Here is a 13,414-nt window from a genome sequence, read left to right on the forward strand (position 1 = left end):
CCCGTACCTGCCCTCTCTGCCCCTCCTGCAGTACAAAAGCTCTACGCATGCGAAGTGACTTTCCGGTTTTTTTTTTTGGTGGAAGCAAGACACACGGTAAGCTAAACGTGGGGGCTTATAAGTAAGACTTTTGGCAATTTAGCTGAAGTTAACGAAGGTACTGTTTGGCAGGGTAGTAACGCCTTACCTGATGTGCAATACCCGGAGGGATCTGTCGTCTCGGTAGTTAATCAGTAACTTGTAAGCGGTGACAAGATGTTTGGAGGGTGGCGGTTGGGAGAAGTCGGCACACTGCTTTTGGCTAACGTTAGCAGCCAGTGTCGTCAGTCAGTGTCAATGGGTGTGGGTGGCGTTTAGCTAGCTAACCTAGCTAACGATGACAGAAATTGCACGAGGTGGAACCTGAAGCTAGCTGACTGTTTTTTTTTTTTTTTAAAGATGCTCATCTGGCCCAGCTGCCACGTAACATAGCTAGTTAGTGGTGTTTGCTAGCTCTCTAACCTAAGCTGACTAGCCACTGCAACGCTAACTTGAGCCATTGTTTAGAATACTTTCTGAAGGCAGTGAACTAACACTACTACTACGGTAGCTGACATGTCTAACACGTTAGCAGTTTTCCCCCGGACAGTGTGTAAAATAGAATTGGAGAAGGCGGCAACATGGTGTACAAGCAAATTTTACACATTAGCGACTACCGACAGCTGCTAGCGTTTCATATAGTTAGTCAGCGATATATGGTTGCGCCGCCTTGGATGTTTGTTTGTGCACAAACGTGGGGAAGTGACTTGATATTAGAGCAACCCTGGATCGCTAATTACTTTTAATCTTGAAAGCGTTTGAACGTTTGTTTGGGAAGATTCATTTTAACGCCGACCAATGTGCAGCAAAGCACTAAGTGGAACTGGCATTGACTTGGAGTCGACGTCTACCTCTCTGATTTCGGGTTATTGATTTTTTTTTTTTTTTTTTTCTCTCTAAGCACTTATGGCCCAACTCCTGTCGACTTCCTATTAGGGGAAAAAAATATTGAGCGTGACAACGTAACTACATCTTCTGTAGGATACAGTGTGCTCAGCACCAGCCTTTTTCCTGACAGCTGTTGGGTAGTATAAGCTGGTCCTGGGTGTAGTCATAGTTCAGTGTCTTTGATTGTTATTCACAAGTGTTACAAATCTGTGCTCACCAGCAAACAACAAAATCAAAACAAAAATCTTTTGGTATTCCTCTTGTATATTTGCAGTATTGGTTCTTCATACCACAGACATCCTAATAAGTAATTCTACTTTCAATCACATTTTATGTTTGTCCACGTGTTGGTTTGCTCATCCAGGTGACAAAGAACAGCCCGTTGCCCATCATGGCTGACGATGATTTCACCACTGCGGACTCCGGCGCTTCTACAACATACCCCATGCAGTGCTCTGCACTGAGGAAGAACGGCTATGTCATGCTGAAAGGACGTCCCTGTAAGATCGTTGACATGTCTACCTCTAAGACTGGCAAGCATGGGCATGCCAAGGTAAAAGCATCTAGTGCATCCTTTGGAATGCAGAGCTTTAGGCACTTTTGTGATTTTAGTTTGAGGTTTCCCAATTTCACAAGTAAACCCCAGTGCTTAATTGGGTCAAGGCCAAATCTGATCAGCATTGGTATTTTCTCAGGTTCACCTTACTGGACTTGACATCTTTACTCAGAAGAAGTTAGAAGATATCTGCCCATCTACCCATAACATGGATGTCCCAAATGTAACAAGGAAAGACTACCAGGTAAGATGTCCCTGTTGGAGCTCATGGTGTAACTTAAGGGCTCCAAGGGGTATGCAGCATTTTCAATGAAAGTTGGGTATTGTGTCAGTTGACACAAGTTGGTATTGAAAGACAGTAGTAGTTTTTTGGCATTTGTTTAGATAACCAGTGCATCCATTTCCCATAACGTTTTAAGATTTTTAAAACATTGTCCCACTGTAAAAGTGAGATGTGAGAAAAGAATTTTTTTCTCATTTGCTAAATGGGTGTGTCACATGTGTCAGAGCTGAACTTTCTGGTTGGTAGTTGTAAAAGGATATACAGGTTTTAAACTGGTTGAACGGGTTTTGACTTGGACAACAAGCACGCTCTTCTACCTTGATTTGAGGCCTCTTTTGGGACAGAAATGATCTAAAAACACAAGAAAACAATAGTTTGTATATGCATAAGTGGGACGACAGGTTTAGTTCTTGGGTTCAGTTATGTTCAATTGGATTTCTGCTCTGTTGTCTCTAATCTATTGTTTCTATGGCTAAAGAATCTTGGAAATAACATTTTTATGTGTGTCAATTTTTTGTGAAGGCATTCACCTTGGTTGGGCTTTACATACTGTCCAAGACACACATTCATCCTATGAATGACCTGCTGTATATATAGCATAGGTGTAGCTCAAAACATTGAGCATTTTAAAAGTTCTTAATGTAGCATTGACACACATGTGATGGAGCTTAAATATGAACTTGTATGGAACTGATATGTACATCCTCACTGATTATAACAAAAGTCACATACAGTTAAACCTTTGGTCTCTGCTATAGCTCTCAATTCTGTTTTGGTGTTGCTGCCCCTCTCCTATTTACCTGATTTTCATTGTGTACACTGATTATCCTAAGTGACTCTTAACGTCTGCCACTTTCAGTATTTTAGTTGTCAAAGAGGCCAGGTTTAACTTTTAAGGGTGATGGAGCTTTAGCTGTACTGCCCCTTCGCTTTGGAATGGCATTCCACCTGGTCTTAGCTTTTTTTTTTTTTTTTTATAAATCACAATCTTAATGTTTTTAACAGTCTACCATTTTTGTTCCTTGCCCGATGGCACATTTAGGTAATTGATGTCTCAGATGGCTTCTTGGCCCTGATGGATGACAACGGAGACACCAGAGAGGACCTTAAAGTGCCAGATTGTGACCTGGGCAAAGATATCGAAAAGAGGTTCAGCAATGGGGAACAGTTTATGGTGAGTGTGTGTGGCCTGGGGTGAAAAGTAACATCATCTTACTGGTAGTGGCTGAACTGGTGCAACCGTAAAAACTTAGATTTCTTTTCATATGGTGCATTTTCATGTAGTCATACAGTTTCGCTATGTTCACCGATATTTACTTAAACTTTGACAGTGGCCCATTGCTGCCGTTGACATTGCACAAGCATCAAACAGTTGGCTTCATGCGACTGTATGAGTTATTGTAAGGTAGTCAGTTTCTTTGTTCATGGTTTTGTGCCTATTGTGGTGGACTGTGGTGATTGAGTTACCGTCCTTTTTATACTCCTTTAAGAATTACAGTGCATCGCTTTTCCCTAATTTAATTTTAGAAGTAAAACTAGAAAAGTAAAAACTATTAATTGCCTGCTCGGTATATGTATTGGCATTACTTAAAACATTATATGACTATAAAAATCTGTTATCAGACTTTTGTCTTCAGTCACATCACGCCTCTCGTTTATAGTCTACACCACTTGTAGTCTTTGTAAATAGAACTAATCAGTCAAAGAAAATGTTTGAGTATAAATTTAAGACCTTTTTTTAATATTGCTTTGCAGATGGAAACCTGGGTGTTAGCAAGTTAATTTAGCAAGCCACTATATTAGCTAGGCTAAGTCAACAAGTTAGCTATTGACATTAAGGCAGAATAAAAGGGACCTTTACTCTGCAAAAATACCAAACTAATGTGGGACATCTGGTCTCAGATTGTATATTTCTCTTCCCTTTTCAGGTCTCTGTGATGAAAGCTATAGATGAAGAGCATGTTATTGGCATCAAGGCCATGACTTCTTAATAAGCCCAGGACAACGCTGGAGGCCTCACATTCTTATCCTCCATTATGGTTTTCAAGCCTCACCAAAGCTTCTGGCCTTCATCCCACATCTCCACAGGTTTCCCTGCTAGTCAAGTGATATCCGGAAACTGGACTGGCTCAGCTTCTTCAACTGTACCTCGAGCTCAGGGCTGACTGGCATTTTCTTCAATCAACGAATTTATCCCCCCCTTAACCATCACAGCTTATCTTTGCAAAGGGTACTGATATTATTCCAGGAATTCCTTACAATATTCCAGCAATTCATATCATTCCTTTCAGAGTATCGGTGATATGCTTTTCTCCCTGTGTGCGTTACTTTTTAAATCACTCTTTCGTTTTTGAGTTGGCTGTGGACATGTTTCAAGGCTCAGTTACAGCTGAGATGCTGTACCTTGTGTTCAACTTAAATTCTCCCCAAAATTATTTTATCTCCACTTATGTTACATCTCAAGTGAACTCCAGCTCTACTGGGTAGACAATTCAGAGAACCTAAAAACATACAACGTCATTGATAGCTGGAATATGCCTTTCTGCACTTGACAATTAACACATATACATTTACATGCACACTTAGAGTCGACTTGTATACACATGCCTTAGCAGTTATACATTTATGTAAACAGCAAAATTTAATTAACTCAGCACTTCAGTTGCAGATCTTATGGCAAGCTTTCTACTGCATCTAGCCGGATCTGAGTAAGATTGGCCTTTTCTGGCAGGGAACTCTGCTGTCTCAGCTGTTCTGAAGCTGAACAGGCCTGGACAGGGGTGGTTGGGTGGGGCCATTTTCTCTTCTATGCTATAAAACTTTTTCCTTTCACTTGAGGCCTTTATGAGCTGACAAATGTACAGATAAGGATTTTGAAAGAACAAAACACTGAAAACCTTTACTATTATAGTCTTAAAAATGTTGTCTTGAAGCTTAATTTCAATAATCAAACTAATACAACTTTTGCATTATTACAGTGCTAAAGATATTGATGCTTCTTGGCACACAATAGTGGAAACACGAAACCATTTTAGGTCTTACAGGATGTAGCCAAATCTAGGTGGTAGTTATGCTGAATGTTATTCAAGTCTTGTTGTGATGGGAGACATTGGTGCGCAAGAACAGAATAGGTGAGTTTTATTATTTAGTTGTATTTTGGGTGGGGGTAGGTAAATTTGGGGGTGGTTGGTCTGTTTGGAGTTTAATGGGATTTTTATCGGTTTTGTGCAGAGTTTGCATTCTGGCTCACATGGATTTTTACAAAATCACGTTGAATGGTTGTTCTCTAGGTTTACATCCACATGAACAGAACTTAGTGGGAGACATTGGTAATGGCAGGAAATCAGAATGTGTTTACATGCACTATATTAACTTGGTTGCTGTAGAACCTGCATTTATGTGCAGGTAGTCAGTCTTCTCCCCTACCTCTTCCTTTAAAATTAAAACTGATTGGCATATTTTAAGTGTATTAGCATTATATTTGAAGTGCAGCAGCCTGAGGGTTTTTTTTTTCTCTCCCCTGTTTTTTTTTGATCACAGCATTTGGAGTGATGGAGTGAGAGGGCACACTTTGGTGTAGAAAGCAGTTTTTCAAGAGTGCTTGTGTTAAGAAATTTACAAATAACATGCTGTTCCACTGTGACCTACTTAGACCTGTTTGTTTTAGTGCAAGTTTGAGTCTGACCTTGGATTTTGGCTACAAGGATGCACTATAATGCATTACATGATCTTTCCACCTCTTGCACCTCTGTCACAGCAATACTTTTCCTATTTCAAGTTTTGGTCATGAACCTGTGCTTTTGTAGAAACCCTAATAGAAACTCAGATAAACATATACATGGTCAAGAAATCTGATTTCTCGAGCAGAAATCCCTCAACCCTTTACACCTGGTAAGGGACGTGTTTACATGACGTTTATGACATCAGTTTACATCTAAAAGTTAACAATAATCAGATTACTTACATGCTTGTAAACACAATGATTTTAATATTGACATTGGAAGGTATTCTGTTTGGCTTTCAAGTTGTTCAGACCGGCAGCTGGTCTGTTATTTTTGTTCTGACTTCAGTCCACCAAAGTATTTTTTTTACTTAAGTTCTACATGAATTTTGTTTCTCATCATTCCATTCTTGTTCAGTGTGTGGTATTTTCCCTCATGTTAGGAGCTGTCGCATTAAAACAGTGGCTTCCAACTCTGGCTTTTTCTCCTAGCAATAGCAATCCAATTTTCACTTGTACAAAACTGCACAACAACAGTACTCTAGATTGCAAGGACCAAAGGTGGAAGCCACATGACTGTCTGTAGTCAGTGTACTAATGGTATATTTGATATTAAGAATTATGTTTTTCAAGCAGGAAAAAAATGACTAGCAAATGAACGCTCTAAAGGCAGCAGTATAGTAGAAACTGGCGTTATGTTGCTGTTGTGTATATATTGGCTGAGTTGGGCTGACTATTGTTCTATAGCAAATGGGGGCACATGCAAGACTACTTTAAGTCCTCTTACAACTTCAGCCTCAAACTGATTTTATTGTTCTCGGGGAGTAAAGAGCCTAAAGAATGTGTGGACAACATAACCCGTCATATGCAAACTGCAGGAAATGCTGTTTTGGGGCAGTAAACAAAGCTGTACAAAAGTTCAACTACCTTGCCCAGTGAGCCAACACACACTGTGGCATTGTGCTCTGTCTGTTATTTTGGTTGCAAGCATGCCATTGTGCCTGTGAAAACCAGATCTTGTTTCTAGTATACTGCCTCCTTAAATACATGTGTAGGTTTTCAAAAGAATCCATGTCCTAATATCCAGCCTGTAGTGAAATTTAATAGTAATGGCATTAGGTTTCTATGCTAAAACATTCACCCTCCATCTCCACAGCCCTAACAGAAGATGACAGTCTTTCCTAAGCCATATTTGTAGCCTGTTAAACTTGTCTATAACCAAAGTTAGACACAGGAAAATCGACTTCTTTTCTCACCCTCATTTCCCACCAATTACTGAGCTGCTCTAGCCTCTTATATGGAGCACAAAATACTACCACACGTCTTGTCAATGATCTTCTTAACTGTCTTAAAGGTGTCTCTCAAATGGAGACATGTAACAGACTGACCTCTGATTCTGTTTGAGAAAATGTTTACACTGTAAAGGGAGATGGCCCTGGCTTCACGTGCTGATATAGGATCCAGGTCTTCAAGGGATAAAAGTGCAAAATGACTGATGTCAGTGTCATGAGGGAAGATTTTCTCAGGGCTCCAAGTGGAGTGTTAGGAGATGTGTTACTTTAACGGTGTCGGTAGTGAGAATAATAAATGAAATTATTAAGGGTTTTTTTTGTTTTAAATTCTGATTCATTTCTCTCAGAAGCCTAAACTATTCCGGTGTTGGAGAATGTTGAATTTCCTGTTTTGTTTTTTTTCCCCCCAGTCTTATGCCACCTCATGAGAGACCGTGTCTGCTTCACATTTTCTCTCTGTCTTTTTACTCTGCTACTTCATTATTCTTGCAAGAAACAGTGGTTTGTATGTTTAGACCACAGGTACAGTATATTATGTTAAAACAGGGCATAGGTGAATTAGTCTTGTATGCTGCATGTTCATTGTGTATTCTGATGAAGGGGGTTAAAGGTATTTCCCCAGGTTGGCACGGGTCACTTTCTTGTTTCAGTGTCAAAATCTAAACAGCTTCCAGGGGAAATCTGACCTTGAACCTATTCTGGAACATAAAGATACAAAGACATCTCTTTTGTTCTATTCTAACCAATGTATGGCCACTGTCTTAAAAATCACAACTGTCTGTTTTTATTGTTTAGGCAAAATAAAGTTACCGGCTACAAGAAATGCGTTAAAATGACAAATGCCTCATTGTAATTTACTACAACAAAGTGTTGTTTGTTTGTTTGTTTGTTTGTTTGTTTGTTTGTTGTTGTTGGTATTTACACTGTGGACAAAATAACTACACTGTCAAGCACAAGAGCCAGTTACAGTAACTTTCTCAAAGAATAGTCACCAAAAGAATGAACTGTAACAATGTTTGCTGAACAAATCAGTGAGGGTTGCTCAGTGTTGACCTGAAACTTTGCTATATGTTTTACAAAACTCAAACTTGGTTGCCGACATACCAGCAGATGGACAGAAAAGAACAGACACAGTGTAAAAAAACAACAGACAAGTAATAATGTAAGAATAATCAGTACTACCTGCTTAACAGGTGACATCTCTTGTCGCAGTGAAAAACTAGGCACTTCTATTATTAGAAGGAAGCCACTGAGAATGCAATATGAATATTGTACTCAATATATATGTGAAATTCTTAGTTCACTAGAAGACTTATTTTTCTTTTGCATGCGTCCTTAACAATTGCTGTTGTTGACTCAGAAACCTCTAAAAACCATGGTTCGTCTGACCTGCTGCCTCGCAGCTAACTCCTTTGGTGACCTCCAGCTGATGTGACATGCTGCACCTTCAACCTTTTATCACCTCCTTTCCTCTGCATTAGCAAGACTTGTGTGACACAGCTCCAAGGTCCAGTTCAACAAGGTACTTAGGAAATTCTAGAGCAGGTCAAATGCACCCTGCTTAAATGAAGACCTAAAGCCAGTCTCTTTGAATAACCGGTGTTGTTATTAACCACAGGTCTGTCACTGTCAACAAATGTTGAGTTTGAGTTTTAGTTCACAGAATTTCCTTTAGGACTTTCCGGGATGACATAACACTAGGCAGAATGACAAGAGGCAGAAACTGCAATGCACTTGGGTGGATTTGTGGACATAATTATGGGACCTTGCCTTCTCTCCATATTGTAGTTCTAAGTAGTGTTTGCGTGACGAGAAGATGGTGGTGTGAGGTCCATGAAGGTATGTGCTGAATTCCTTCTCCTTTTTTTTTTGTTAATGATTTGTTGGTAGTGTTTACGCTGCACCACCCCTAAGAGAGGAAAGAACGAAGCTCATCATCTACTCCACTGAAAGAATATAGCTCATTACTATTCAGTTACCTGTGCCTCTTAGATAAAATGTCAAAAGCACTGGTGAAGATGTGTTATAAAGATTTACTCTTAAAACATTGGGGAATGTTTGGCCTGATATATTTGTTGCTTGCTCTTAAACGCTGCCCTAAACATTGTCACTCTAAGAGTTATTGATCGTTTCAGAAATCATAAAATGCATTTATCTGAAAGGGGGCTTTACCTCAAATGCTCAGTAGGTGGCAGTCCAACATCACTTTTGAAAGTTGAGATTTGTGTGGTCTGGTGTTCATCTATCTATCTAATTAGGTGATTTCAAAATTAAAGCAAGACACAAGCATTGCTTCAATTCTCTGACTTCATCAGCCACAGATTATTCCATGTTTGTGGCTTTTATCAAAAATGAAGCACTCCGCATGCTTTGCCACAGGGGTTGCCCAGTTTGGCACAAGTCTTCAATTTATGAGGGACTGTCAATAATCGAGGTTCTCCTTGTCAAAGAAGTCCACAGCCACCTCCTCTCATCGAGACATCACAAGTTTCTTTCCTCCATGAGTGTTACACTGGGATCTGCTAAACTCTTTCGAGGCTCGGTGGGGATTGGCGGAGGTTTTATGGCCCATTCCATAGAGCTCCAAACCTGTTTATCCAGACGACGAAGCTGCTGGATTTCTGGCTGATGTTTGGAGGAGATGAGCCAGTTTGGAATTATTTAAGAGTTTCAGAGTAGAGGGCTTCTCTTGTAAGTTAGAGAAAACACTACTCCAAACTCACACATATGTAGGCTATATACATCAACACTGGGGCAGAGCCGAGGGTAGAGGAGGGCCATTATGTAACTGCAGGACCTATGTCTCGAAACAGCGTGAGATGGAGAGAGACGAGATCAAAGCATTACTGTGAGCTGTGTGCTTCCATTGAAACTATGGGATTAACTGTGCCTGTGGTGGGTGTGTATCTGTATAAGAGTTGAGAGGAAGCAGAGCTACTTTCAGTTTCTTCCAACTGTTTCTTATTAGTCCCACATTTAACTGTGTTATTACTATATTTGTATAAGCTCACTGAAAAGTCAATATAACCTATTAGGGATTTAGAAGTCCTTATGGCAATATGATACAGGGCAGGTATGACACAAAACATAATCATATTACATTTCTCATAACCAGCCCACATATAATTTACAAACTGTCGCAACTGTCAAAGCACAGGCATAAATCCCTGTATACAGCTGCATGAAACACAACAAAGCTTTTATTGTGAAAATCACTTGCACACAACACTATGCCATCCTTTCCAAAAGAGACAGGAAAAACAAATATCGTCACTATTTTCAGTACCACAACAAAAGATACCTACAGCTACAACTATGAGTTGCCAAATAAAAAGAGTCTATGACCAGTTCAGAATGAGATGAGGAAAAAGAGAATAAAAGACAGTCGGGCCTACATGTGTGAGTTTGGGTGCGTGTGTGTCTGCGTGGGGGGGGTTGAAGATCAGTGAAGTTATTAAATCCAGATTTTGAAGTAAAACGAAAATGGAGAAAAAGATCACTTCATCTCAGCCTCTGACCGGATTTGCAGGATTGGCGGAGGACAGAAGGAGGTGTTTTGCCCTCCCTTCATGTGTTCAATCCCACTGAGAGAGGAGCAGTAGGAAAAGTTTCTCTGTGTGTGTGGTGTGGGGGTACAAGGATGAATACTGAAAACAAATCCAACAACCGTTTGATGGATTGCGGTGCACAGAAGCGTTTGTGTCTCTCAGTCTAGATACTTTCTCCAGCAGCACTGTGGCTCTAGGGGTGGCGATATCTGTCTGTAGGTCAGTTCACCTCTTTGGTGTACATTCAAATAACTCAACAGCTATTGGGTGGATTACCAAGAAATTTTGTACAGAAATTCATGTTCCCTAGATGATGTATCCTAGTGACTGGTGATTCCCTGGCTTTTCTGTTGGAGCGCTATTGGATAGATTTTTATGTAATTTGGTAAAGGAATTCATGTCCCCAGCAGGACAAACCTTGGTAATACTTTACATTAGATGCCATTATCAGATCAAAATTTGCCCGATACTTTGGTTTATGATCAAATATTTGCAAAAATTAATGACATCCCCATCAGCCTCAGCTGTGCTTTACTTTATTGTTGCTTTACTTTACTGCTAATTAGCAAATGTTAGCATGCACACTAAACTAAGATGGTATGCATGGTATTATACCAACTAAACAACACGTTAGCATTTGAAGCAAATTGCTGCTATACCAGCTGCACAAAGTTGCTAAGGTGTCTGTAGACCTTTAGTCTTGGTTTCAGTTCTCTTTTTTATTTGTAAAATTCTTACATTTACAGGTAATACATGTAATACGGCAGGCAAGTTTTTGCCATCATTGTTTTTAAGAACTGGAAACTTAAACAACAAACAAAATATTGAAAAAGAAATTTGACTGCAGCATGTTTTTTCAAGGCGATTGAATGGTATCACATAGAAAATCTAAGCTTCCCAGCAGCTTTCCGCCATATCCTGATACAGTCCTAAATGAAATGTTTTTTCTTCCATCACAAAAATATTATATATCACATTAGTTTATACACTCTGAAAGTTCAGGGTCGATCATGAGGATCCCCAAATTTTTTGAGATAAATTAGCCAAATGCTAAATACACACATTGAACCACACTCAGAAGCTGTTTTGAACCAATTCAGAAAGATATTAAGGCCAGAAACTGATGTCGGTAGCAGCTATGGTCAACAAGAGACATCATCTTAACTTTCATTTTGGGATTTCATGTTTTACTCATAAGTGCAGGTTGTGTTCAAGATCTATTCAGTGTCAAAAGGTTGGCTGGGAAAAGTGGGGACATTGTGCAAGTCTGTGTATGTGTGACTCTTTGTATGCGCACATTGGTACAAGAATTTGATTAAGACCAGAAGTGCCAGGGGAGTGTTCTGTCTTTAGAAACGCTTTGTTAACATGTGTTCATTTGAAACTGAGCTCACAGCATGTCCATTCTATTTTAGCTGACAACCGTCTGTAAACTCACACTGCTGGAAAGACTCTCCTGTCATCCCGAAAAGAATTAGCCAATGAGTTCATAGGCAAACAATTTAATCGAGACTGGTTATTTGTTGTTTTAGAGTTCGACAGAGCAAAAACTTGCTTCTTTGTGTTCCTCCTCTTCCATACAATTTAAATGTACGCTCGGTGTGCACATGTGGACTACCTCACAAACTGACAAAACAAATAAGTGAAAAAAACATAGTGTTTTATAGGTCCTCTTCCAGTGCTTGTGAGGAAATTTATTTATTTAAATTATTATACAATTATTATAATAGTATGATAATATTACAGCATAGAAGAATGCAACAAAATCTGTTAACGTCATAAAAAACATGCACCCAACAATTTTCAGGACAATAATTCCTGTAATTTGTATGTAATTATGTAAAATACAAAAAAAATCAGAAGAAAAAAACCTATCAATATTGATATGTATGAGCTCATGGAGCCATATACAACAATGTTAAATACGTAAGAATTTTAAGTAATATACAAGAACTGCACATGGGCTACAATACATTCATAATGAATGGCTATGGAGCTTCTGTTTTCCTGGCTAGCCCATCTGGATGAATGGAGTTTGAACATTAGGCAGTAGCCTTTGATAGACTTCTGGTCAAATGCAGAGTGTTGTTTCTGACCACCTGCTCCCCTCTGGCACAGCTTTGAACTTCCCTGTGTATGTGCGACCTACAATGTATGTGTTTGTAAGGTTGTGTTCAACATCTGGAGGTTGACTCCAGCAGGAGGTGGGGAGATGACAGTAAAAAAAAAAGCTGATGGGAGGTGGGTTGGGGAGGGTCATTATTCAAACCAGATGAGTAAACTTCTTATAGATCAGGAATAAAAACACTACTGTTTGTGCTTTATTTAATTTACTTTATTTTAATTCATTTTATGAAATTTTTTTCTTTTTTTTTTTGAAACCCTTTGTAAACAGAAAGTCACTGGTCAATATTTCAGGACAAAAATGATTAAATCTTTGAATCATCTCCTTGACAAGACTGTTTTTAGATGATTAAGACGTAGAACAACTACAAAGATGCAAAATGACTAAAGAGAGGTACTAAAGGACTACAGAGTGACACAAAACAACTGCTAAGATGCAAAATTACCACAGAGAGACACATAATGACCACAAAGAGACTCAAAGTGACCACAGATGCAAAATAACCATAAATGGACACAATGTAATCTCAAAGAGATGTAAAATGGTCACAGAGATGCAAAATAACCTTAAAGAAAAGCAAAATGACTGCAAAGAGACACAAAGCAAAAGAAATTGTGAAAATGTTTTGTGTCTCTTTAATTCTGGGTGTCTTGCTTATATGTAGGATTACACATCCCAAGTGCTATTATTATTAATACAGGCTACATGTATTACTACTGAAATTGGACCTTGTTTCCAGACAGATGGCTAAAACCTTGAATGTTTAGTAAGCCACAGGAATTAGATCACATTCAGTTTATGTGGTTTCTTGGTGAGTCACTGCCAATGCAGTTAACATTGTCTGACTGTGTAGAAAACAAAGGATATGATAAATAGAGGAAAAGATAAGTAAGATAAGAAGTTAAAAGTCAGCAAGCATCGCC

The 13,414-nt window shown here is 39.1% G+C and overlaps 1 protein-coding gene across 2 annotated transcripts; it reads left to right on the forward strand.

Annotated features, from left to right (window-relative positions):
• On the forward strand, window positions 1-7,654 carry LOC120795144 (eukaryotic translation initiation factor 5A-1-like). Of its 2 annotated transcripts, none has more exons than XM_040136730.1 (5): window positions 1-96; window positions 1,331-1,519; window positions 1,662-1,766; window positions 2,848-2,979; window positions 3,734-7,654. In XM_040136730.1, the coding sequence occupies exons 2-5, from the start codon at window positions 1,358-1,360 to the stop codon at window positions 3,794-3,796; spliced, it is 462 nt and encodes a 153-aa protein (XP_039992664.1). In that variant the 5' UTR covers window positions 1-96; window positions 1,331-1,357; the 3' UTR covers window positions 3,797-7,654. The 2 variants fall into 2 exon arrangements, with proteins under 2 accessions (XP_039992664.1, XP_039992665.1); XM_040136731.1 differs by lacking the exon at window positions 1-96 and adding an exon at window positions 218-240.
• The last annotated feature ends 5,760 nt before the right edge of the window (window positions 7,655-13,414 follow it).

Source organism: Xiphias gladius, chromosome 10 (assembly GCF_016859285.1).
Source record: "Xiphias gladius isolate SHS-SW01 ecotype Sanya breed wild chromosome 10, ASM1685928v1, whole genome shotgun sequence".
Taxonomy (NCBI): Eukaryota; Metazoa; Chordata; class Actinopteri; order Istiophoriformes; family Xiphiidae; genus Xiphias; species Xiphias gladius.